Genomic DNA, 26,583 nt, shown 5'->3' on the forward strand with positions numbered 1-26,583 from the left:
CCCTCATTCTTCGCTTTCAGGTTCCTTTCCACTCCACCGCGATAAGCAAGGGAGAAGGCCTCCTTAAACTCGGGGTTTTCGCCAAAAAAGCCGGGGTCTCCTCCGGGAAAGGACCCTATTTAGGGGTTTATCGGGAGGGGACTGAGCCTGACGAGGCTGCAGGGCCGCGAGGCCCCGCCCCCCCCGGGGTTCCCAGCACGCCCCGCGCGGGAGGACGCGGCGGCGGGGGCGGAGTGGAGGAAGGGGCGGAGCGAGGTGGGGAGAGAAGGGCGTCGGTTTTGCGACAGGGGCGGCGCGGTGCGGAAGCGGAAGTGGAGGGTGCGCTTGGCGGCGGCGGCGGGAGCTGCGGAGTCGGGAATCAAAACAAAGGGCCTGGGGGGGCGGGGGGAAGGCGGCGGGGCCGGAATGTGAGCGGAGGTGGAGCCGGCGGCTGAGGTGAGTTGGCTGGCAGCGCTGGGTACTAGTTCCTGACGGACTCACTGCTCTGGGGCCACCAGCTGGAGGCGGGACAAGTACCCCCCCCCTTCCCCTGCCCTTTGCTGGCGGGGGTGGGGGAGGTTGGCTACTCCGAGGTGAAGGACTGGGACCCACCAGTCAGGCCGCCAGCGAAGGTTCCGGTTGTCTCCCTTTCAGGTCCGTTCACGACTGTCATTGCTGCGCCGCTGCTGCCTTTTGGGGGTGTTTGGCTCCCCGCCCGCACCTGCTTCCCTGCTCCCTGTGGGGCTTCCAGGTGTGGAGAGCAACCTTTCTCGAGCAGTGTGCACAGTTGGAAGGTTCAGAGAGGAGTAAAGGGGCGGGTGTTTTTAACCCCCGCCCCGAGCGTTTTTGCGTTCTCCTCGGTCTTTCAGCACTCTAGGGTGTAGTCTCTGGCTTGACAGATAAGTGTTGAGTTGCCCTGAGCCACTCCCACTACTAATTGCAAAGCAACACCGTGGTACACGTGTTAGTTTCCCAAGCACCTTTCTGGTATTACCAAGAGCTTTCCAGTTACATTTGTATCTTTTGGACTCCCCAACTTCTCTGAGCGGTAACTGTGGTGTTTTGCCTCCTGGGGGATGAAAACCTAAGTGGTCTTCCTAGACGTTTATTGAACTCTTCACTCATTGGACAATTGTTGATAGGTACCGGACACTGGTAGGTGCAGGAAATACAGCCCTGAATGAGAAAACATGATGCCTGCTGTCATGGAGTTTATATTCAATAGGGGCGACGTAAAACATCAAGCAAATAAGTAATTTTAGATAGAAGACCTATGAAAACAAAGTAATGGGTTGGGGTGGTTTGTGGATCCAGGACTAGCTTGGGTGTTAAGAGAAGGCCACTTCTAAATTTCATAATGTGACTGTCTCATTAAATCCCAACAACAGCCCTTTGAGGATGCTGCGGTTACTATCAGGCCCATTTTACAGATAGGATTTGAGGTTCAGAGAGGTTGTGAGCTCTCCAAAGCTGCACAGATAGGAAGCTGCAAAATCGGGATTTAATACCCAGACTAACAGTAGAGTCTGTGCTCTCAAGCACTGTCTGAATTGTTCAAAGACTCTCACTCACGTCGGATAGAACTTGCTTTGGCTGCCTAAGTACTTAGTGGCATTCCCAGGAATGCTTGGGAAATTTTCTGGGTGCGGGCCACTAACCTGCCAATACATTTGTACTTTCTGTTGATTGTGTTGAGCAATACGGAAGGCACCTTGTTGTGGTGGAAAGGGGTGGACAAGCCTGGTTCTGCCCCCTCTCTAATTGTGTGATCTTGGCAAGTTGCAAAACTTAATTAAACTTCTGCTTACTCCTCTGTAAAATGTGGTTTATTTCTCTCTAGTCTATCTCACAGATTGACTGTGGGGAGAAAAAGATTACATAAATGGATCTTACTGTCTGGTTGCTTTCATCATTGTATCTCCTGGGCCAAGCCCAGACCTGTTATATAGTAGACACTAAATAAATATTTACTGAATGAGGAAATAATGTTAAATAAAAGTACTTTGTAATCTGTATTGTAATCTTCCTGTTACCTCACTTTCAGCATTGGCCTTGAAGAGGTGAGAGAGCATGTTGAAGTTGTGTATTGTGAACATCACAGATTCCTATGATCTAAAGAGGAGATTGTAAGGGAATATAAAACCTGTGTTGAGTAAGAAAAACAGCTAGTATAGCTGTTATAATTTATCATTGTGGCTGTTAATGCTGTCTCTGCTTCTAACTTAACTCCTAACTGTATGCAGTAGGTAAATAGTTACTTTATTCATTCCTTCATTTAACAAATAATTACTTAGTATGTAAGATTTAGCAAGCCCTGTGCTTAGCACAGACTATACATTGGTGAAAACAAATGGATGGGGAGCTGGGAGGAGTCCTTTGTCTAATTCCCCCTCCTCCCCCCCCTGCCTTGGAGGGGGAGAAATGAGGCACTCTCTACAGAGGAAGAAACTGAAACTTAAGGGCCAAAGAGTAAATGTTTTAGGCCTTCCCTGCCAGTCTCTGTTTCTGGTAACTCAACTCTGTAGTTGTAGTGCATAAATAGCCCCAGACAGTACTTAAACAAATTTCTCTATTTATAGTTACCAAAAGTTGAATTTCATATAATGTTGTGTCGCACAATTTTTTTCCCCTAAGAATTAAAGATATATAAAATACATTCTTAGTTTGAAGGCCATTTAAATTTTTTTTTTCAACGTTTTTTATTTATTTTTGGGACAGAGAGAGACAGAGCATGAACGGGGGAGGGGCAGAGAGAGAGGGAGACACAGAATCGGAAACAGGCTCCAGGCTCCGAGCTGTCAGCAAAGAGCCCGATGCGGGGCTCGAACTCACGGATCGCGAGATCGTGACCTGGCTGAAGTCGGCCACTTAACCGACTGCGCCACCCAGGCGCCCCTGAAGGCCATTTAAATACAAGCAGCAGGCTGGTTTTGGCTGGCCGGCTATAGTTTGCCTACCCCTGCTTTCTGTGATCAGTTGTATATTTTAGAGTACTGGTTAGTCATTGTTCCCTTCACCATATTGTGTCGATGTGAAACTCTTGAGAGGAGCATCTTATCAGAGTGATAGCTAAAAAAATTGTTTTCAGGGGCGCCCGGGTGGCTCACTCGGTTAAGGTGTCCAACTCTTTCAACGTTTTTTATTTTTATTTTTGGGACAGAGAGAGACACAGAGCATGAACGGGGGAGGGGCAGAGAGAGAGGGAGACACAGAATCGGAAACAGGCTCCAGGCTCCGAGCCATCAGCCCAGAGCCTGACGCGGGGCTCGAACTCCCGGACCGCGAGATCGTGACCTGGCTGAAGTCGGACGCTTAACCGACTGCGCCACCCAGGCGCCCCAAGTGTCCAACTCTTGATCTCAAGTCAGGTCTTATGGTATACGGGACTGAGCCCTGTGTGGGGCTCTGCGCTGACCATGCGGAGGCTGCTTGGGATTTTTTCTCTCTCTCTCTCTATCTCTGCCCCATCCCCACTCATGCCCTATCTCTCTCAAAATAAATAAATAAAAACATTAAAAAAATTGTTTTATTTATGTTCAGGTGAACTTTCTGATAAATTGATGACCTTAAAATGGCCACTGTGGGTAAGAAGAGGTGGTTGTTTGGTATGATGGCGAAGACTTGGAAGTGACGTTCCGCTGTCCTTACCATTGGCAGGCTGCCTCCATGCCCAGTGGCTGTTATCGATTGGATCTGCTTTTATTGTACTGTTTAAGACTTGTAAGAATGTGGTTGCACTGGAATAGATATAGCACATCTGTGACTTGAGATTTCTCGGTTGGATTTTTGCTGGTATATCAGATTGCACTTTCATGATAAGTAAAGGAAGGAATTGGTTCGATTTGTTCTGTAGCAGAATCAAATTCAGAGTCCACAGAGGTCACTTAATTTGGACCTTCTGTAGTCACATCAATGACACAGTGGGTTAGGTTGCTGTTAAGTCAGATGCCAGAATCTTACATAATTGGAAATGAAGACGTGTGTTTGTTCTTTTACTAAAATTACATGCTCTTGTCTATTAACATTTTGACCCTTGCAAGTAGAGCCTTTAGGGGAGAGATGCTTGAGAAGAATTAAGAAAAACTGTAGAAAAGGCCTCCTCGGGGCTGGAGGAGGTTGTCACTTGGCTAGAATTCTACTTCTGTTTCTACGATCTGACTTACTGGGAGCTATTGTACCGCAAATGTAGTTGCGCCATAAGTACGGTTGAAGTTACACTTTTTAATAGTAAAATTTGTCCTTATGCAAATAACTGATGTTGAGATCTCGTTCTTAACAGGGTGGAAGAATGACAGAAAAGAAAGATGGGAGAATGTTGAACCACTTTGTATGGCTGTATGATGGAAGGAAACGGAACTGAGGACCCCTGCAGTAGAACACTTGGATGGCTCCGACAAAATAATGATGCTAAGCCATGGCTCTGGAAATTTTCTAATTGCTTTTCTCGTCCTGAGCACACATTGCCACTTAGCCCCCACACGGTAACTATGTGCAAGACTGAGGACATAGCAAATTCCTTATGCAAATAGATGAGTGGCCCATTTGGTCTGGGGCAGTCTCTCTTTCCCTGGAGTCTGTGCTAAGTTTTACTTTGCATCCTGCTTTTTCCTCCTTGTAGCACATGATTATAATTTCTGACTCAAGGAGAGCATAATTTTTTAACTGTAGCTGCTTTGAATATTTAATGTTAACATTTTGGGAAGACTTACTTCTTAGGAAAGTCAGAGATTCCAAAGATGAAATCCAAATTGTAGAGTCGAATCAGAGGAAAGTATAAAATAGACTTTATTCTATTGTAGCCTTCTGAGGTTTGAGTCTTAAAATCAAGGGAAGATTGAAAGGACCTTATTGGCGGTCTTTTTCTGTTCAAGATTTCTCTTGAACATTTAAACATGTCTGCAACTTCTTCCTTTGTTTTTTCATAGTGATTTTGACTTTTTCTGATGTCATGCATGCATCATGTTCCCACTTTTCTATTTTGTTTCTTTCCTTTTTTTGGCTTTTGCATTTGGGATTTGAATGAGACTTTATGAATTTATATAAGGGTATTAATAACTTTTTAAAAACTCAGCTAAATTCCTTATCTCCTCCAGGGTTTCATTATATAGTTCTATTTTTTGCATGGCATCAGTAATTGTGGTCATTTACTTTAAGGACATCTGACAGCAGGGTTGGTACCTTAAGCAGGGCTTCCTGGGACGGTCGGTCAGGCCCCCTTGGGGTCCGACAATACAGGATTGTACTTTCACTTTATAGATCCAGACACCTGCTTCTTTGAGTGGTACCCAGACCTGAGTCAAGACCATAAGAGCCAGATCTATATAAATCCGAAAGCCAGTAAATGAATTTCTAGCCTGAACTGTGATTACCAAGAGAGCAGGACACACTGCTTGTTGGCAGTCAGTTGGTTATCAGCAAACCCCCCCCCCCCCCCCGCCCTTTTAGGAGAAGTCGACCTGAAAAATCCTACATCTTCAGATCCTGATTTCTCCCAAATGAGTGTGCTCTCCCAGGTTAATGTAGAACCACAGCCAAAGGGGTAAAACCATAGCAGTTAGATGGCCCGTTCTGTACTCTGAGGGAAGAGCATGTCCATCACCATATCTGCTTTCTCTTAATAGTTCCTGCAGCCAGCCAGGAAGGGCTATCGATTAGTTAGATCCCCTTTCAGTGACCAGGTACCCTGCTGAGTGCTTTATGTGCACTGTCATGTTTTATCCTCCTAGCTGTTGTAGGAGCTACATCGTGTTCCCAACTGAAGCTTGAGGAAACCAAAGTATGGAGAGGTTATGTACCTTACCCCAGGTCCTACAACTGCTGAGTATCACATTCCAACCCAGGTCTCTAACACCAACGACAACACAACGTCCTGTGTCTGTGGTGGAGGCATATGACAAGCTATTTCTCTTGAATATTGTGCCCAAACGGTTTTCTAATTAATCCTTTTCACTGGCTACATAGTAGTGGTTGGCCTTGTGGCTTTAGGTCGTGATAGCCTGGAGTTTGCTTCTTGTCCCCAACAGCACGTTTAAGACTCCATGGATGGGCCATGTGGGCAGATAGCTGATCTCATCCGAAAGTTTGGAATCGTCTGGAGGACCTTAGTAAACCCTTAATGGTCTGACTGCAGGAACCATTAAGTATTTTCCTCAACGCACTTGGCTTGTGAGCCATCCTTGTTGAACGCCATTCGTGATTGTGTTGTTTTCGTACCACCTGTTTTGTCTTTGGAAGGCCCTGTGAGGCAAGGGGAAGTTATCAAAGGGAAGTCCCTGAGGCACAGACGGTTAACCTGCCTTGCTGACCGTGTAAGCAGCACCCTGCCCCAGTCTCTTAAAATCCAGGAAGGACACGGTCTTGATTTTGTTTGTCCGTTTCCCTGTTCTGTGAAGAAGGCCCCTGCTTTCAGCCGCCACTCCGTTCTCCTTCTGTTTGGTTGTGATCGAGTGATGTAAACAGGACTGAACACTACTTCCGTCTCTAGATTGCAGTAGGATGTGAGTAACCAAACCTCACCGGCCCCGTGAAGCTAACTTGCCTTCTGGTCTTCTCTTCCCAGAAAGATTACATGGAGAACAAGAAAGCTGCTGTGGAGTTAAAGGACGTGCCGTCTCCCCTTCATGCTGGCTCTAAACTTTTTCCAGCAGTCCCGCTTCCAGATATTCATTCTCTCCAGCAACCTAAAATACAGCTTTCACCTGTCCCCAAAGTAAGCTGCTGCGCTCATTGCCCTAATGAACCCTCCACTTCGCCGATGCGTTTTGGTGGTGGCGGTGGCAGCGGTGGTAGCGGAGGTAGCGGTAGCTTGATTCACCCAGGCGCACTGTTAGACTCACAGAGCACCAGGACAGTCACGTGTCAGGTAGGGTCAGGGTTTGCCTTCCAGTCTGCATCTTCGCTCCAGAATGCCTCAGCTAGGAACAATTTGGCCGGCCTTGCAAGTGACTTCCCCAGCATGTGTCTAGAGAGTAATCTATCTTCCTGCAAACACCTGCCCTGTTGTGGAAAGCTTCATTTCCAATCCTGCCATGGTAACGTGCACAAGCTGCATCAGTTTCCGGCTCTCCAGGGCTGCGCCTCCGCTGGCTATTTCCCCTGTTCTGATTTCACAAGCGGGGCTCCGGGGCATTTGGAAGAGCACATTTCACAGTCGGAGCTAACGCCTCACTTGTGCACCAATTCTTTGCACCTAAACGTGGTACCTCCGGTTTGTTTAAAGGGCTCACTTTACTGCGAAGACTGTCTCAACAAGGTGTGTATCTTTTTATTTGTTATGTTGGGTGCAGCTGACTTTTGAGGAGTGACTTTTTTAAAGTGGATCTGTCTCGAAAAGTCTTTGTGGTGCATGGGGCTGAAGATTCTTCTGTGAGGTAGCTTTCTCCCCAGCAGCATAGCCTCTGTTGGTCCCGAAAGAGGCGAAGGGTAAAATGGGAAGGCCCATCCAAAAACGTGCAGAGTCCTTATTCACGTAGTTTGTGCTTTTAGAGGCTCTCGTTGTAATAAATGCGTTGCCTACACATACACCTAGTTCGGCGAAGCTTCGGGTTCTGTTGTGTCTTAAAGGCTAGAGTTCTCATAACTAACACTCACCTCATATATGGACCCATTCATGTTAACATAGGTCACCCCATGGTGTTCTTTGGTAATAATTTGAGGGACTTGGAACTTGGCCTCGATCACACGGGTGTTCAAGTAAAGATTTTAGTTTCCTTTACGGAAAGTATGTCTGGGTCTCCTCTGCAGGATACCTATGCCCTAGGCTGTGAAAGTCGTCCCAGACCATTTAAAGTCACTTTGTGAAGTGAGTTTGTGAATTAACAGCTAATAGCTCTGGGAATGCACTGAAATATTGAAAATACATCCTGTCAGAGGCGACAGATTCTAACAGGTGGAAAGAAGAAACACTTAGAATGTGTTTTCAGTTGTTGTTTATAACTCTAGGTTCTGAAATGATGTGTCTGAAACCTCCTCCTTTTTTTAAAAAAATTTTTAAAACAGCCGGCAAGAAATAGTATAATTGATGCTGCTAAAGTCTGGCCAAATATACCACCTCCAAATACTCAAACTGCACCTGTTACTATTCCTCTGTGTAATGGCTGTGGAACCAAAGGAGCAGGGAAGGAGACCACGTTGTTATTGGCGACCAGTCTAGGCAAAGCTGCTTCGAAATTTGGTAAATGACAGTATGGTATAAAATGTGCATATTTAAGTAGTTTTCAGTATCTGATACACTGCATTTAATCACCTTGAAAAGATTCTTGTGGTCTAAAGCTACTATGTATGTGCATCTCCATTTCTCCCTCTTCGTAAAAAATCTTTTTATTCTTAGACACCGACGAGTCATTTGCCTTTTACGTTGCACTGAGGCTGTCTGAGGTCGGATGCCGTATACAGAATACTAGGTATACGAGGTATATATTAGGAGAGATAAGTGCCAGAGGGGACTTAGTGTCAACTTAGGTTCCTAATTACACTTGTTGATGGCGCACTCCAGAGAAGTACTTACTATTTAGAAAGATTTAGTAATGGTTGATAAAAAACAAGAATTGAAAAACCTAGTATCATTTCCCCAAAAAGTAGTTCATGTGATATTTTGTCTTTGGAAAACTTTTATTTTTATATTAAATCAGATGTTAATGCAGTGTTCAAATTTTTTTTTTTTTTTTAATCAAGGACAGTAACAACTTCACCCTTTGTCACCTCTTCATTGCTCTTCCATACTGAGCAGGTAGACACGCGTGGGCAGAGCATGACAGGTCCCAGAGCTGCAGTGTCCATTCGCCTACGTGTTAGTGTACAGAGAAACGTAGACATAACGGCCACCATGAGGATGGCTCGTGCTTTGCACTGGATTTACTGTGGGCCTGAAGTAACTTGACCTTTAGATTTGTTCTTTCCTGAAAAAGAGGAAAAATCACTTAGGAATGTTATTGCAACTTGGGGTTGGCCTTTGAGGTCAACCAGTGAGGTTGGTATCCTTAAGCTTAACATCAATCGATAATTTCATTTTTCTGCCACTAAAAATGATAGGTAGCTACCTATTATTTTAATTTGCCATTATTTTTTTCACTATGTGTGATTGAAAGTGTTAACATTTCCTAAGGGTCACCAGAAGTTGCACTAGCCGGACAGGTGCTGGAAAACTTACCCCCCATTGGAGTTTTTTGGGATATTGAAAACTGTTCAGTTCCCTCTGGCCGCTCAGCTACTGCTGTTGTACAGAGAATCCGTGAGAAGTTTTTTAAAGGCCACAGAGAAGCAGAATTCATCTGTGTGTGTGACATCAGTAAAGAAAACAAAGAAGTTATTCAGGAGCTGAATAATTGCCAGGTAAAAAAAAAAAAAAGGTTTTTTCATCTATTATGGTACAAGAAGAAGCACATGTGTGTTTTTTTTTAATAATTTTAATTCAAAATTTGTTAAATATGCATTTCTATTAGGTTGGCAAATAAAGGAAATTAGCAAGAGATTATTTCTGAAGTACTAGAAATCACTTAATCGTATTTGATCTTTCAGTAATGCCACGTATATGTGACTAGTGCTGTGTCACAGCATGGTTACTTGTGCATCCTTTCTTTTGATTTTCATGACTGCTCTATGAAAAGGGCTCATAGGATTTATTATTTGAAATTTGCGAATTCACCTGAGGCACCAAGATGTTAAACAACTTTTTAAAGATCACGTGGCCAGTAACCAGATGAGCTAGGATTTATTTATTTATTTATTTATTTATTTTAAATTTTTTTTTCAACGTTTTTTATTTATTTTTGGGACAGAGAGAGACAGAGCATGAACGGGGGAGGGGCAGAGAGAGAGGGAGACACAGAATCGGAAACAGGCTCCAGGCTCCGAGCCATCAGCCCAGAGCCTGACGCGGGGCTCGAACTCACGGACCGCGAGATCGTGACCTGGCTGAAGTCGGACGCTTAACCGACTGCGCCACCCAGGCGCCCCAGATGAGCTAGGATTTAAATCCAGATTGTCTGACTGCAAAGTCTATTCTCGTAAGCTGGAACTAGAATCTAGTTCTTTTGACGCTTAGACAAGTAATTCTGTTTTTATGCCATATTGCTGCCTAAAATTACATACTTATGCTCCTTAAAAAACTAATAAATCCTATTGTGTATTGTATGTAGTTGAAGTGCCTCTCAAAACCTTTCCTTGCCCTGGAGACTTCAGTATAAGCCTGATAACTTTAACAGAAATAAATCCATTTTTGCTCTTTCGGGGACAGATGCCTTTCCTCTCCCATCACCTAACCCCAGATCCTGAAAGCTATAGACTATGTGTAGCAGAGACAAGTGACATCATATACAGCCCTAAATCTTAGGTTCATCATCTCTGTCCATCTCTGCTACTTCCTGGTTGTTGGCAAAAGCTGTTAGAGCTGCATTACTTCATATTTCACTTCCTTGTCTGCCTGTTTTCTGAAAGGGGGTTGGATGAAGTACAAGAGCAGATGAAGAGAGGCGTGCAGGGCTAACAATGGATCTAGTTCATTTGTACAGAGACACAAATTTGAAATTACTGAGATCTGTTTATGATTTTTTTTTTTCATTGCTAAGTGGCAAGAATAACAACAGCTAGAGTTTCGTTCCTTGAGGACCGTCTCTGAAGATGTGGGCAGAATGTGTAGTGATTTCCCAACCTCAGCTCTTACTAATTTGTCCTCACTCTGAATCAACGCAGGTGACCGTGGCCCACATCAACGCTACCGCCAAGAACGCAGCTGACGACAAACTGCGCCAGAGTCTCCGAAGGTTTGCGAACACTCACACTGCTCCAGCCACTGTGGTTCTCGTGTCGAGTAAGTGCAGAGACATCTGCTCATTTCCACTAAACTCGCTGTGTGGGAATTATTACAGAAGCCAGAACACATTCGAGTGAAATATGCCCCCAGAGAGGCTGAAATGCACAGACCATATTTGTGCTTACCTCTGAGAACGGTTTAGAGAAAAAAGCGGGAGTCTGTGTAGATTTTGTGGATTTTCTCCTTAGAGCTTGAATATGGATTCTTGTGGGGCCAGTTAAAATGTAGTTTTTTATTCTACTTTATTTTTTTGTATCCTGGGCCCAGTATTGCTAGTTTTAACAATCTAAGAAGAATTTCCAGAGCTGATGCTCCCCAAAATACTAATATTTGCTCTCTTTTACTATTGGAAGTGACATGTCTTGGAATTCAGTAGAAGTATGTGGTAAAATTGCCCTACGGTGTTCATTCTTGTGTGAAATGTGTTCCTGTTTCAGTTAAGGGGGTGGGAGCTGGGGGGCGGGGGGGGGGGGGGTGGAGCAACTCTGAGTCCAGTCCAGCCATTCCTTCCTTCTCAGTAGGGGGCAGTACAGCTGTGTGTGTGTGTCACGTCTTTCTAATGTTTGGGGACGGGGTGGGCTGTGCCTTCTCTTTCAGCTGATGTCAATTTTGCATTGGAGCTTAGTGATCTGAGACACAGGCATGGTTTCCACATAATTTTGGTCCATAAAAACCAGGCCTCGGAAGCACTGCTGCATCATGCTAATGAGCTGATCAGATTCGAAGAGTTCATTTCCGACTTGCCCCCCAGGTTACCACTAAAAATGCCAGTAAGTGGGTTTGCATTCTTCTTTTGCTGCACTCTAATGTTAGATTTTGGGGGCTGAAGACCGCCCTTAAACGGGGATCACCAGGTGAGGCTGTTCTTTGTAGGAGGCTGGCCAGATTTTTGAAGTAAGGCTTAGAAATAGTTCTTTTCTTACCAATAGAGAATTGGCATGTATGAATTTTGCTTTTAGCTTGTTTCACGGTATCGTGGGGAATTGGCTTGTAGGTTTATCTTCCCAACACCTCTGGTCAGTGTCTCCAAAGCCAGCAGTGTTTGTGTCAACTGGATGAAAGCAATAGAGAAAGATTTATTACGTCTTTTTCTTCCAGTCATGGGTAAAGAATATGGTGATGGTTTGCACACACTCATGTGGCTGCAGTCAGATAAACAGAGTAAATCGTACACGTCTTGGGCATTTAATCCTTAAACTTCAGTAGCACTCTGAGCTGGTTTTGCATCGTTCTGTTCCCCACCATGCATGTGCACGATTCAGAGCGGTTATTGCTACACCTGTAGCTTATTGAGCCACGTGCTAGGAGAAAGTGCGCGTATTTCCAGCAGGGTGAGCGTTCCTTATGGTCTTGATTTGGGAAAAGCACGTTTACTACACTCTTGAGCTGCATTTCAGCCATTTGGAGAATATACATATGACTCCTAAAGAAATTGGCATTTACTTTTCTAGCCTCAGAGGCCTTTAAGTCAAATGTAGTATTTTAGGTCAGAGATTGCCCACTTTTGAGGTCCCTGTTCTTCATGGTTAAAAAGAAGAAAAAGACTTGATTATTCAGAGCGTTAAATCTTGCCATTCTCACTGGCCAGAGTGGTACTTTAAGGTACATTTCCCTCCTTCTGGGTTTTTTTGGTGTAAGTAAGTTCACTGTCTTCCCTCAAGATCATTACCACCTCCCCTCCGAGGTTGTTAGCTTAAGTTTGGAGGTCACTCCTTGTTCTTCTAATTTTGTAATTGAATGTGTGCCCTTGAGTTAACCCGTTGTAACCCTTTTCCTCTGTGTCAGCAGTGCCACACTCTGCTCTATGTTTATAACCTACCAGCAAATAAAGATGGCAAGAGCATCACCAACAGGCTCAGGCGCCTGTCTGATAATTGTGGTGGGAAAGTGCTGAGTATCACAGGCTGCAGTGCAATTCTCCGCTTCATAAATCAAGATAGTGCAGAACGGGCTCAGAAGCGAATGGAAAACGAAGATGTCTTTGGTAATAGGATCATTGTGTCATTTACTCCAAAAAATAGAGAACTCTGTGAAACAAAGAGTTCCAATGCAATTGCTGATAAAGTGAAGTCTCCCAAAAAACTTAAGAATCCAAAATTGTGCCTCATCAAAGATACGAGTGAACAATCTTCCAGTGCCAAAGCCACGCCTGGAAAAGGGTCGCAGGCAAATTCTGGATCTGCTACAAAAAACACAAATGTTAAAAGTTTACAGGTAACTTTGATACCTCTTGCTTTCTGAAGTTTACGGTAGGTTCGGTTTCTTCTTCTCTGTGTTTTACATGCCCCGCTTGCTTTCGGCATGTCCTTTTTCGTTTTCCATTTTTGACGATTCTCAGTTACGTGTTTTCTGTACAGGGTTTAACACATCTTGGTCGCTTCAGTTTTAAATTCCGCTGCGCTTGTCTCTTTTAAGGAGCTCTGCCGCATGGAGTCAAAGACTGGCGCTAGAAGCAGTGACTCCCAGCAAGGCCACCTGAGGCTGGTGGCGCCTCCCCACAGAAGCTTGAGCGCTGTAGCGCCCACACCCAAAAACTCGGGGACGGCAGAACCTGCTTACAAAACCAACCCGAAGTAGGTTACGTTACTCTTCCTCACGGCCTCTTGTCTAATGTGAAGGCAAGCACGTGACCTTTTCCCTTCATGTGTTCCCTCCATTAGGAAAGAGAACCCCTGTCCCCGGAGTGTCACCAGCTCTCCTGTAGAGAACAAAGAGAAAGAGGAGACTCCGTTCCAAGTGAGTTACCCATCTGCTTTCAGCAAGCTGATCACGTCACGGCAAGTCAGTCCCCTGCTCGCAGCACAGTCTTGGTCTTCTCGGTGAGTCCGCCTGCTTGATCGTGGGGTACTTGCGTGCAGTAGCAGGGATGATGACACGATGCTGGTTCAAAGGAACTCCAGCGACGCAAGTGCATGAATACAGAAGTAAGAGATGAGTCTTCCCCTCCTCGTCCTCCAGCCCCCCTTCCTCAGGCCATCTTAGCTTACGATGGGGGGCCGTGCTCCTCAACGTCTCTCCCCTCCACGTGGGAATCTGGGTAAGCAGAGATCACAGAAACTTAACTCGGACTCCCTGGCCATGATGGGAGGCACGTGTAGATGTCCTTACTGTTTCCTCCTCACTTTGTCGTGTTGGGGAAGCAGCCCCAACTACACGTGCCCTGGTTATTCTTATTCACAGGGTAATTGCAGGGAGCCATTTGAGAAGCAAGAGTGGGGGGCAGTCTGTAGACCACTGTACTTACCCAAGTAACGCTTACCTTATCTAAGCTCTCCAGACTCACACTGAGTACTTCTGGAAGCTTGGAGGACAGGAGCCATGAGGCCACGTTGCACCTTGTGAACTCCTTCACGCATTGTATTTGTTGCGCTGAGTTGCTGAAGGCTCGCTCCAGAAAGTGACTTTGGATCTGCAAAGTTAAAATTAAAAATTCACATAAAAGACTACAACACGTGAGCGACAGTAGCGTTTTCAGAGCCAGGGAGAAGTTAAATGACTTTTATTGGTATCGCAGGCTAATTCACCAAGAATCAATGCCCAGAGTAGAAAATGAATTCACTGGGTCTGCCTATAATTTCTGCCTCTAGTTTTAAATAATCCAATGAAAGAATATTTGGTATTAAATTGTGTACTGGTGGTTAATAACAGGTCAATAGGTAGTACTTTTGGAAATAGTTCTAAATCAGTGTACATTTAAGATAAAAATACATTTGAAAACCAAATATTCTGCTTGGTTGCATTACGGAAAGCTGTTTTTATATATAGCTTCAAACAGAGCCTAAGTGATTTAAACTAAGTAAATAGAATAACAGTTTTTAAAAATACTCCACCATGTATGTTTTAAGCAGGAGTATGTCTCCAAACCTTTTAAACAGAGCGTCCCCACTTGCTTTCAACATTGCAAATTCGAGCATTGGTGCTGACAGCCCAGACCCGTTTGCAAATGGTGCTGACATCCAGATCAGCAACATCGACTACAGATTATCCCGGAAGGAGCTGCAGCAGCTTATGCAGGAGGCATTTTCTAGGCACGGCAAGGTAACCTTCTCACCCCCTCTCGCCTTCCTTTTACCCTTTGCTAGCGCTTCAAGTCAGGAGAACGTAGTTCAACACACGTAACCACAGCCAGGATAGACGTATCACTGAATGAGTTTGAACTCCTTCCTTTTTCCTGTGGTCTGCTCACGGTGATGCTGTACTTGTAGTTTTTAGGGCGTAACCCCAGAGAGCAGGAGACCTAGGGGAGAGGCACTCGTGGTCACGGGCACGGATTTAAGTGGCACTTTGGGGAATAAAACTCTGATGGATTTTACTTCACTCTGGCTGCTAAAATACAGAAGTAGGATTCTAAAGTAATGTTGGCTGTTTTTGTGAGTATCTTACTGTGTCTGATGGGGTTTTTAGGTGCCGTTTGCTAGAAGTGCACCTGTTCCAGATGATTAAATGGCTATGCCCCGGGTGTCTGCAGGGTCTGGAGAAGACCCCAAAGACTCCTCGCACATATTGGCTCCCGAGCCTGCATCAGAGAGCTGTGCGTGCCAGAGCACGCAGGCAGGCCGGGCCGATTTCACGTCTCTGAAGGTCACCCAGTCCTGGTTCACTTAGGTTTTGCTTGGCAGAAGCGTAGCATTCAGACACGTTCCCTCACAGAAGCACGGAAGTCCACAGACGTGTTCCTTCATGATTCACCTTCAGGTTGAAGCTGACAGGGTTCGGGGTAGACCTAGCATTCCCTTTTCCTTTTTACTGCTGTAGGTGAAGAGTGTTGAGCTCAGCCCCCATACAGATTATCAGCTCAAGGCTGTTGTTCAGATGGAGAACTTACAAGAAGCAATCAGTGCGGTGAATAGCCTCCACAGATACAAAATTGGCAGCAAGAAGATCCTGGTCTCACTTGCCACAGGAGCTGCTAATAAATCACTCTCTTTACTGAGGTAAAAACAAACCATTTATTTCAGGAAATAATTTCTTGGCCCAGAAACAACTTTGGAAAAAATAAAATAGATTTCATCACATTCCCAACCCTCTTTGATGATTACACACGCAGCAGTGTTTATTCTCAGTTGTGACAGAACTTAGAAAATGAGCTAGAAGGTAGCAATAAGCTGGTTAGAATAATTCAACTCTTACTCAAGTCCACTACTCAAAGGTGAAGTACAGCTTAAACTTGGCAGGCGGTTAGGAGTAAAATAATACACCGCATATCCAGAACAGGTTCTAAAAATAGTAGCCCTCTACAGTAAATGTTTATAAGCCTGGAAAGTCTGAAATGTTCCCTTCAAATCTTAGGAGAAGGTGGGTTTGTCTGTAGAGGGTAGATCTACGAAGCTGCAAGCTCTCAACCTGCAGATATATCCTTGGCCTCAAATAGACAGCTCTGTAAGTCTGCCTTCAACTCTGTCAATTGTAGGAATCTGGTGGTGCTTTCGTTCTTAATGTGCTTTGATTCTTCTTCGGCTTTCCCTGTTTTGGGGACAACTAGTAAAACAGAACACTCTCCTAAAAATCTGTTTAAACTCTCAAAGATCTTTTTCCGTAACGTGTACTTCACCATTATTTTAAATTATGTTTTTTTCCCCTAGAATAAAAATAATAATGCTCATTGAAGAAACTTTGGAAAGGTCAGAAATACAAAAGCTGGGGGGTGGGGGGTGGGGCGTGGTGGGAATCCATAATCCTGTGGCTCAAAGCCAGTCATGCAACAGTTTGCCTCTTTGTTTTCTTCTGATCGTTCTTGGCTGCCTTTTTTAAAACTATAGTTGGGATGATATTGTATCTGCTTGTGTATCCTCCACTGTGGGAATTTTACGTCCACGTCTCTAACACGTGACACACGACGTGGCAGGAGCCATTCAAGCTGTTCTGCCTTTTTTTTCTGTTAACAAGGTGTTTGTCTCATTTGAGCGGTCAGTGTCCTTCTGATACACAGGTGTGAAAAGTGCTCTGCTTGAGTCTGATAAAAATCCCAGTGTCTGGCTTTATATTCTTTAATCACCTTGTCCCTAAAGTCTTTTTTTTTTCAAGGTTTTCCAGAAAATAAATTTTGACATACCAGAAACTGGTAAATTTGTGTATACAGTTGACCCTTGAACAGCTCAGGGGTTGGGGGTGCCAACCCCCCCCATGCAGTCAAAAATCCCCATATAACTTCTGATTCCTCCAAATCTTAACTACTAATCGCGTACTGTACTGTTGACTGGAAGCCTTTACTGATAATGATAACATAAACAGGTGATTAACACCTAGGTTGTAAGTATTATATGCTACGTTCTTACAATAAAATAAGCTAGGAGAAAGAAAATGTTTCCAAAATCATAATGACGAGAACATACATACATTTATAGTACTGTCCTGCATTTATCGAAAGAAATCCACACATAAGTGGACTCATGAAGTTGAAATCCATGTTATTCAAGGGTCAACTGTACATTGTGTTAATCAGTTTTATGAACTCTGTTTTTGTTTTTATTTTTCCGCTCCCTATGAACTGTGTTTTTAAAATACCACTTGGAAATCCTCTGTTGATATCGAATGACATCTGTTTTCTAATTGAGTAAAATTTTGTTTTACAGTGCAGAAACAATGTCTATTCTTCAGGACGCTCCTGCCTGCTGTCTGCCTCTTTTTAAATTTACAGATATCTATGAAAAAAAGTAAGTTAGGTTTATTATTAATTTTTTCATTGATCTGGTCAGTACTGATTGGCAGCTTCCAGAATTCCTATATTAATTGGTGATTGGCATAAATCTCTTGAGGAAAAGCTGTTGAGGACTATTTCCAGCCTGGTGGAGGAAATGATGTAAAGACAATGGTATCCAGGTTCACATTTCTATTTTAACATACATTTTAAAAACGTCTTTCATTTTTAATAAATTTAGACCTCAGTCCCTAAAGCTGTATGTTTTTCCCATTGACTGATTCATCTTGTTCATCACTGAATGAACATTTTCGAGCACCTTCTAGGCTGTAAGCTCTAGGACAACAAGGACTGGATCTGACTTATGACCATCTCTTCAGGACCCAGGGCTTAGTAGATGCTCAGGAAGTATGGATGGTATGGAAGTCTAGGGGCACCCGGCTGGCTCAGTTGGTGGAGCGTGTGACTCTTGATCTCAGGGTTGTGAGTTCAAGCCCCATGTTGGGTGTAGAGATCACTTTTAAAAACAACATCTTTTTTTTATTTTTATTTTTTATTTTTTTTTTTTTTAAATTTTTTTTTCAACGTTTTTAATTTATTTTTGGGACAGAGAGAGACAGAGCATGAACGGGGGAGGGGCAGAGAGAGAGGGAGACACAGAATCGGAAACAGGCTCCAAGCCATCAGCCCAGAGCCTGACGCGGGGCTCGAACTCACGGACCGCGAGATCGTGACCTGGCTGAAGTCGGACGCTTAACCGACTGCGCCACCCAGGCGCCCCAACATCTTTTTTTTTAATTTATTTATTTAAATTGAAGTTAGTGAACATACAGTGTAGTCTTGGTTTTAGGAGCATAACCCAGTGATCTAGCACTTACATAGAACACCCAGTGCTCATCCCAGCAAGTGCCCTCCTTAATGCCCATCACCCATTTAGCCCATCCTCCCCAAAATAAAATCTTTAAAAAGTCTGAGCCTCTGTGGAGAGTGCAGAGCTGGGAAGATACGATCCTTGTCCTTGAGCTTATGTCTGGAAGGGAAGAGGAAATACTCGTAAATCATCACATAGAACAAAGAAAACTATCCCCAAGTGAATGAGGAGGAGAAAATGCTATAAGGATGGAAAAAACAAAGAGCTGGACTGTTACTCTGAAGCCTCGGAGCCCTGAGTAGTGGCGGAACTACGGGCCATGTGATGGCAGTGCAAGCTGAGATGGAATGAACAGGGCAGAGAAGGACACAAAGAAGGGACAGTGCTGTCCCAGTCCTGGGTCCAAGCAGATGCTGTTGGAACACCGAAGTTTCAGTTGTCAGTGAAATAGGACATTGTGACTAGTTTTATGTAGCAGGCAAGGTGGAGAGGAGAGGCGGTTTGATTCTGAGTTGTTTTGTCCTGGCTGACTGAGAGGATGCTAGTATGGTTAAACCGGAAATAGAAAATAAAGAAAGCCTGTCCAGAAGGTGCAGTGAGGTTTTGACCTTGGTTTGGACATTGGAGATAATGAAGATGTGACCGTTACTTTCCTAAAGGGGATCAGGAGAGGCAGGGGAGCAGGGAGGGAGTGAGGGGAAGCCAAGAGAAGGGCAGAACTGGATGGAATACCACCTGGGACGGGAAGCAGGAGAGAACCAGGAGGTGAGGGTGTTACCAGGACATGCGGGGATGGCTGGCGTCATTGAGGGAGCTGAGAATGTGGCATGGAGTTTTGGGGGGAGGGGAGGAGGAAGCCGCTGGTGACTTGAGAGCCATCCCTCCCGAGTCCTGTGGATAAAATCCTGGAGGGAAAAGGATATGAACTCAAATCTGTCTGCCTTCCAAGCCTGGGCCTTTAAGCTCCCAAGTATGAAAGGTACACACAAGGTGGGGGGATGATTGAGGAGTCCAGTCTCAGGAAGTGTGGGTCTCAAGGTTCAGGAATAGGTGAGGTGAGGGAGTAGCTGGAAAGGAGCCTACCTCTTCTGAGGTAGCAGAGCAGAGATGGGGAGGAGTGGTACAGAGGGATTTCCAGCTTGGGGAGTGGAGTCAAAAGAGGTCATGTCCGATAGCTTTCCATCTGAGACAGTGAGGTGAGGTCATATGCAGCAACTGCAGGGGTTCGAGGGTTAGGTAGCAAATGACATAATGACTGATGGGCAGTGAGCCAGAGGTGACTCAAAGGAAGTGCCAAGTGTTACTGGCTTGGGAGTGAAAGAATTTAGAGTAGAATTAATCCCATCTTGCTTTTGAAGAGGTGGAGAAACCATTCTTAGCAATAGCCCTTTACTTAATCAGTACAGGCGTTTCTGTGTAATCAGAGAAGAACATTCCAAGTCAACTTCTGTCCCCTTATCCTTGCTTTTAGATTTGGACACAAGTTGAACGTGTCGGATTTATATAAGCTAACAGACACGGTGGCAATCCGCGAACAAGGAAACGGAAGACTGGTGTGTCTGTTGCCCAGCAGTCAGGCCCGGCAGAGCCCCTTGGGGTCTTCGCAGTCACATGACGGCTCCTCGACAAATTGCAGCCCAATTATATTTGAAGAGTTAGAATATCATGAGCCTGTCTGCAGACAGCATTGCCCTGATAAGGACTTCAGGTAGAACCTCGTTTCCTTCTAGAAATAATCCTTGTGTATAAGGTCCTTGAATGTCTGTTACAGTTACCTTGAAGACCTTTTAGACCACTGAGAAACATCAGCTAACTGTTTTGTTCTCTTTTCTGTAGTGAACACGAATTTGATCCAGACTCCTATAAGATTCCTTTTGTGATCCTCTCTTTGAAGACATTTGCGCCCCAGGTTCATAGTCTTCTGCAGACACATGAGGGCACCGTGCCTTTATTAAGGTGAACATGTCAAAGCCATTGAGATATGAGGCCTTAGATCTCCTCTTTCTAGAAAGTCTTCCCTCTGCCCACACCTCTTCCCAAGCAAGTATTATAGAATGCTTCATCCTAACATTTTTAGCACCTTGCAGTCAAAGTAGATCTGAAATAGGATCCATTCACTCAATACTTGAACAAGAAAATTTGTGCAGATTTTTAGAAACATAAGCAATGAATAGGAAAGCTTGTTCTCCACAAAGACGAGATTATTGTAAGTGCTGTACTACAAATGCACACACGTGCTAGAGGAGGGTACACAGCCTTCAGCCCCGGGCTGCAGAATTTGAGAGAGAAAAGCCACTAATGCGTTGAAGCAGGTAAATCACTGACTGAGCGCCCAGTTGCCTTATTTTTAACACCCTCTGCTGGAAAAATTATCTAGGAATTTCTGGTCTCATCAGACTGCATCAAAGAGGTCAGTGCCACAGTGATTGTCTCCCCTGCCTCGGATCTTAATTCTAATGTTCAAACCCAGATCCTGGGGATTTAAACAGAAATTACTTATTTGTGGATATATTAAAATAGATATTTCTGTTTAGCAGGTGCTTTGCCTTTCCATTATTGTAATTACCCTTCTTTTTCCCCACGTCAGCTTTCCAGATTGTTATGCTGCAGAGTTCGGTGAACTAGAAATAGTGCAGGAAAATCAAGGGGGTGTTCCCTTAGAACACCTCATCACCTGTGTTCCGGGTGTAAACATCGCCACTGCACAGAATGGCGTCAAAGTGGTCAAATGGATTCACAACAAGCCCCCACCTCCAAACACAGGTAGGAGGCAGGTATTGTATGTTTCTGAGCCACCACCTGCTAGGAGAGGAGGCTGTTGGCTTTTATCTTCCACAGCAGCCCTGTTTGCCAAGCACTAAGCACTGTGGATGTCTCCTTTGATCCTTTTTTTTTTTTAATGTTTGTTTATTTTGAGGGAGAGAGAGGCGCATGCCCATGCACTCGAGTGAGGGAGGGGCAGAGCTAGAGGGAGAGAGAATCCCAAGCAGGCTCCATGCTGTCAGCTCAGAGCCTAATGAGCCCAAGAACCGTGAGATGGTGAGCTGAGCCGAAATCAAAGAGTCGGATGCTTACCCAACAGCCACCCAGGCGGCCCTCCTTTGATCTTTTAAAAACTACTCTCTAAAGTGCTGAAGGTTTGGCAGAACAAGACTTTAAAGACTTTTGGGGAGTACCAGCATAAGCTATATAAAAAATGTAAAATCCATGTTTCACAATGACGAATCTCTTTAGCCCTACCTAATTTTGTGAGACTTTTTGGCTTGTCAGTTGGCTAGCCTTTTAAAAATAGTTTCAAGTAGTTGAAGGAAATCTCTCTAAATGCAGATTTACCTGTGAAATTCATTGTGGTCAACATTTCTGACTTTGATAAATCTGAAAACAGATTTAGCTGTTAGTATAAAAGACCAGGAAATGTGAACCTAGATTTGGGTGGGTTGCTGAGTTCTGGGCATCCCTGAGTCGCAGGTGTCTAATCCCACGACCTGTGAACAGCACTGCAAATCGTTGCCGCTATAGGCACATTTCCTTCTCTTTGACCGTAAATACTTCCTCCCTTTCTCTCCCCCTATAGGAAGAAGGGTGAGGATAACCAGGGAAGGAGAAAGACTGGTAGCAACGCTGCTTGCCACCTTCTCCTGCCTTTCCCCTCAGCCCTGGCCCATGCAGGCTCCCGGGCCTGTGCTGTTTCTCCTTCCTCCTGTGTCGTTAGCCTGCCAGTGTCTTAGAAAGGTTTTTGTCTGCTTATACTTTTATAATGAAAACTTTTTCTCAATTACATGGGCGTTCAAGAAAAATTTCTTTCTTACTCTTATATCAGCTAGTTTTACATTGCTGCTTTCCATGATTTTCTGGGTAATGTTTTCAGCTTCCACATGGGTTAGCTCGGCTCTTCTGGGCTACCTGCTTGCTGACCATCTATAACTTTGTTTCTGTGGGAAAGTATGCTCCGCAGGACCAAGATGCAAATGAGTCTTTGAAATACAACGAGTTTATAAGGTGGAAACTTGCTGTGGAATTTCACTTCTGCTTTAAGTTAACACTATGCTGAACTATGCTTTGACTACTGGACTTCGAGAAATAGTGGGAAAACATCTGCCAGCCCATAAAGAAGTTGGGCTGGCCCATTGATTATTATATAGAACCTGAATATAGATGCTGAGAAGTAAAGAGGCCCTTTGGTCTCATCTGCGTCGTCATGGGTGAGCTCAGGCGAGCGAGTGCAAGGTTAGTTACCTTTGTTTCAGAGGTAAGATCCCACTTTATATCTTAGGAATGCTCTCTTTTTCTCCCCTGTCTAGATCCTTGGCTTCTGCGTTCTAAAAGTCCTGTGGGTAACCCCCAGCTGATCCAGTTTAGCAGGGAAGTGATTGACCTGCTAAAGAGCCAGCCGTCCTGTGTCATCCCAATTAGTAATTTCATCCCGTCCTACCACCATCATTTTGCAAAGCAGTGCCGGGTATCAGACTATGGATATTCCAAGCTGATAGAATTACTGGAAGCTGTGCCTCATGTGTTGCAGGTAAGGAAAGTTCAGGAATTATTATTATTTTAAAGACGAGAATGTTCCTCTGTGGCTTTGGCTACCTCAGCCGAAGAAATGGGTTAGCTGGTAACCTCATCCAAGATGGCTTCTTGGTTTTTGCAGAAAGCTGTGAGTTTCAACTTAAAGAACGAACTCCTTAGAGGACTGTCAAGTGTTTTTCTTCTAATCTGTGTAGACTGACCTCCCTTCTCCTAACCCAGAGCTCTCCAGGGTTGTTCACTCTTACAGAGGAGCTGCCGAGAACACGGGCTTACCTCTCGTAAATGAGTGAAAGACGAGCTCCTGGGCTGGAGCCTCATGTTGGTTCCTAAGGAATCTTTCTTTACCTGTTAACCTAGACTGTTATATAGCTTCCCACCTGTAAAACAGCTTCCCACTTGTAAAATGGCTTAGAATACCTTAGCTGTCTTTTGTAGACAAAATTAGTTGCTTTTTGTGTCTGTATTCACAACTATTTGAGGGGAGGTATGAAGAGCAAACAAAAAGGGGGTGGGGGGTCCCAGGCACTTGAGCAGATGTTCATTTTGAACATCTACATTCTGTTGATCTACATGTGTTTGAAAATGCAGATATCACACATAAAGGGGCTTATTGTCTGAGAGCGGTAACAGGAGAGAGAAAATGCCATCAACCAGAAAGTCAGTATGTGCCAAAGTCTTACGAGTATAAATAATCAAAGTGTTTGATTTACAGATCCTCGGAATGGGCTCCAAAAGGTTGTTGACCCTTACCCACAGGGCCCAGGTGAAGCGCTTTACTCAGGATTTACTAAAACTTCTCAAATCCCAAGCCAGCAAACAGGTCATTGTGAGGGAGTTCTCACAGGCTTACCATTGGTGAGTTGATGAGAAGGGGGGGGAAAATGAAAGCAAATATTTTAAGACACTTTTTCTTCCCACAAATCTAAAATAATTGCCTAACGTTTTCTATTTAATATTCTTCTGGAAAACTTACAAAGTTTATTTAGCAAGTGATATGTCTCATTCTTTACCCATTTCCATGGTTAAATTTTAGGTGTTTCTCAAAAGACTGGGATGTCACTGAATATGGTGTTTGTGAATTGATTGATATCGTATCAGAGATTCCAGACACAACCATCTGCTTGTCCCAACAAGATAGTGAAATGGTGATTTGTATCCCCAAAAGAGGTATGTTGACCTTAATGTGCTGGAAGACAGTTGCATATCTCAGTGGTTATCTTAACATGGTCTCACATATCCTTTTCCCTGCCCCCATGGTTCCTGCAGATTCCATGGAAGGAGCGGTGTGAAAACTACTATGTGCTGTGCAGTGGATCCTAGGTTCTTCAGAGCAGGGAAGCCACTCACCAATAAGAAAAGCTGGTTTTTTAGAATTTAGAATTTAGAATTTTCCCTCTAGGGGGAAGAGGGGCATAACCAGCACTTTGCCAAAATGCCTTCTTCAGCCTGTCTATGGCTGTTGACACCATAATTATCCATCTGAGAGTCGGTTACCATGGCTCTTGCTTGACTCTTATCTTTAACTGAGCTACCTTACCGTGCACTCTGGAGAAGGAAAGAAGGCTCAAGCAAATGTTTTGCTTTATCTTTCATATTTTGGCCACTCTGGTTGAGGTCTGGGAGCTAGGGTAGGTGAAATTACATCTATCTACTGTCCTCTTCTCCCACTGTTAGTTATCGGTGATTCTTAACCTGTGTTCCTGCAGAACACTGATATTCATGAAATTATGGCACTCCAGAGCTTTTGGAGTGAGTAATGTCAGTCTTCTGATTCTCATTTAAAAATCAGGGGCGCCTGGGTGGCGCAGTCGGTTAAGCGTCCGACTTCAGCCAGGTCACGATCTCGCGCTCCGTGAGTTCGAGCCCCGCGTCAGGCTCTGGGCTGATGGCTCGGAGCCTGGAGCCTGTTTCCGATTCTGTGTCTCCCTCTCTCTCTGCCCCTCCCCCGTTCATGCTCTGTCTCTCTCTGTCCCAAAAATAAAAAATAAAAAATGTTGAAAAAAAAAAAAAATTAAAAAAAAAAAATCAATAGAGGGGCACCAGTCTGGCTCATTTGGAAGAGCATGTGACTCTTCATCTGGGGTTATAAGTTCAAGTGCCACATTGGGTGTAGAGGTTACTTAAAAATTTTTTTTTAAATCTTTTTATTTTTTATTTTTTTAGAGCTTGTGAGCAGGGCAGAGGGGCTGGGTGGAGGGGGGAGAGAGAGAGAGGGAGAGAGAGAGAGAGAAAGAGAGACTCTTAAGCACGTTCTGTGCTTAGTGTGGAGGTTCAGATCCCACAACCCTGGGAACCTGAGCTGAAATCAGGAGTCAGGTGCTCAACTGACTGAGCCACCCAGGTACCCCTAAAAAAAAAAAAAACTTTAAAAAAATTTCTTTTTGTTTTTTAAACGTTTATTTATTTTTGAGAGAAAGAGACACAAGCAGAGGACAAGCAGAGGGAGGGGCAGGGAGAGAGGGAGACAGAATCCGTGAAGCAGACTCCAGCCTCTGAGTTGTCAGCACAGAGCCCAACGCAGAACTCGACCTCACAAACCGTGGGATCATAACCTGAGCTGAAGTTGGGCGATTAATTGAGCCACCCAAGCGCCCTAAAAACTTTCAAAAAAAATTACATACATAAAAATTAATTGAAATAAAAAGTGAAATGTAAACTTTTATTGCCCTGTGTTTTTGTTAAACTTTTGTTGCCTGATACTCTTTCTGCTAACAATTTTAACTGAAGATCAGAAGAATAAACAGAAAGCATGTGGCTATTCAGAAGTGCGAGTTTATAGAAATAATTTCTAGGTTATTTTTACAAGTACAGAGACCTGTCATGTACATGCTCATACGTGTCAGGCTCCTATATATGGGATAGGGATGGGGGACAGGGAGCTAGAAAAAGTATGTCCAGCTTGCAAGGTGAAATTACATGGGTATGTATGTATATTTCACTGTGTACCATAATAGTTTCCTGGCCTCCTGGTATTGTGTCCTTGAATGAGTTTGAAAACCATTCTACAGAGAGAGCCTATGAATGTGTTTGTCTTAGGCTGTGTGCATTTGGAAGGCAAAGATGATCCCTCTTGTAATCTGTACGTAGGACTAACTATACCACTAATGTTCAACACAAATCAATGGAAGACTGTGATGACCGATCAGTTTTCTTTTTTTTTTTTAAAGAGCGTACCCAGGATGAAATAGAAAGGACAAAGCAGTTCTCCAAGGATGTTGTTGATTTGCTGCGGCACCAACCCCATTTCCGGATGCCCTTTAACAAATTTATCCCCTCCTACCATCACCACTTTGGCCGGCAGTGTAAACTTGCATACTATGGGTTTACTAAACTACTTGAACTTTTTGAAGCCATACCTGATATTTTACAAGTGAGTGGACACTCCAATGATATTTTTCTAAACAATATATGGGAGAATTTTTTTTTTCTCTCAGGCCTCTTTTCCTGGGAAGTAAGTAGTTAGGGAATAGGAAAACTTGAAATATTTTGATCAGAGAAGCTATGTTTTTGGCTCATTAGTATTTTAAGGTAAGTGTGGGGGTTTTTTTCCCCTTCAATGAAGAAAGAAACCATCTTCAAATTTATTTTAGAGCAATTATTGTCAAAAGATGAAATAGTTTGATTCTTTTTAATAGTTTGATTTCTTAAATGGAATGTTTTTCCATTAGTGCCGTATTTTTCAAATCTCTTAGGTTGGTGATGGGGATGAGTATGTGAGGTGATATGAATGCTTAGCTGTTAAGCCATTGCTAAGTTAAA

The 26,583-nt window shown here is 44.0% G+C and overlaps 1 protein-coding gene across 7 annotated transcripts in view; it reads left to right on the forward strand.

The window, feature by feature from the left end:
• Positions 1-317: 317 nt before the first annotated feature.
• Positions 318-26,583, forward strand: part of MARF1 (meiosis regulator and mRNA stability factor 1) — a 40,739-nt gene continuing 14,473 nt past the window's right edge. Inside the window, exons 1-20 of one of the 7 annotated variants that reach the window (XM_058711847.1) lie at positions 318-435; positions 4,259-4,460; positions 6,539-7,231; positions 7,978-8,152; positions 9,083-9,309; positions 10,669-10,786; positions 11,387-11,559; positions 12,575-13,003; positions 13,205-13,362; positions 13,450-13,608; positions 14,635-14,827; positions 15,545-15,723; positions 17,362-17,442; positions 19,769-20,005; positions 20,134-20,253; positions 20,885-21,060; positions 22,599-22,819; positions 23,537-23,679; positions 23,858-23,991; positions 25,992-26,194. In XM_058711847.1, the coding sequence (XP_058567830.1) occupies positions 4,317-4,460; positions 6,539-7,231; positions 7,978-8,152; positions 9,083-9,309; positions 10,669-10,786; positions 11,387-11,559; positions 12,575-13,003; positions 13,205-13,362; positions 13,450-13,608; positions 14,635-14,827; positions 15,545-15,723; positions 17,362-17,442; positions 19,769-20,005; positions 20,134-20,253; positions 20,885-21,060; positions 22,599-22,819; positions 23,537-23,679; positions 23,858-23,991; positions 25,992-26,194 (3,963 nt within the window). In that variant the 5' untranslated portion in view covers positions 318-435; positions 4,259-4,316. The remainder of the gene's footprint in view (positions 436-4,258; positions 4,461-6,538; positions 7,232-7,977; positions 8,153-9,082; positions 9,310-10,668; positions 10,787-11,386; positions 11,560-12,574; positions 13,004-13,204; positions 13,363-13,449; positions 13,609-14,634; positions 14,828-15,544; positions 15,724-17,361; positions 17,443-19,768; positions 20,006-20,133; positions 20,254-20,884; positions 21,061-22,598; positions 22,820-23,536; positions 23,680-23,857; positions 23,992-25,991; positions 26,195-26,583) is intronic. The other 6 variants (XM_058711848.1, XM_058711851.1, XM_058711849.1 and 3 more) reach the window with 6 other exon arrangements.

The sequence above is a fragment of the Neofelis nebulosa genome, chromosome 18 (assembly GCF_028018385.1).
Source record: "Neofelis nebulosa isolate mNeoNeb1 chromosome 18, mNeoNeb1.pri, whole genome shotgun sequence".
Taxonomy (NCBI): domain Eukaryota; kingdom Metazoa; phylum Chordata; class Mammalia; order Carnivora; family Felidae; genus Neofelis; species Neofelis nebulosa.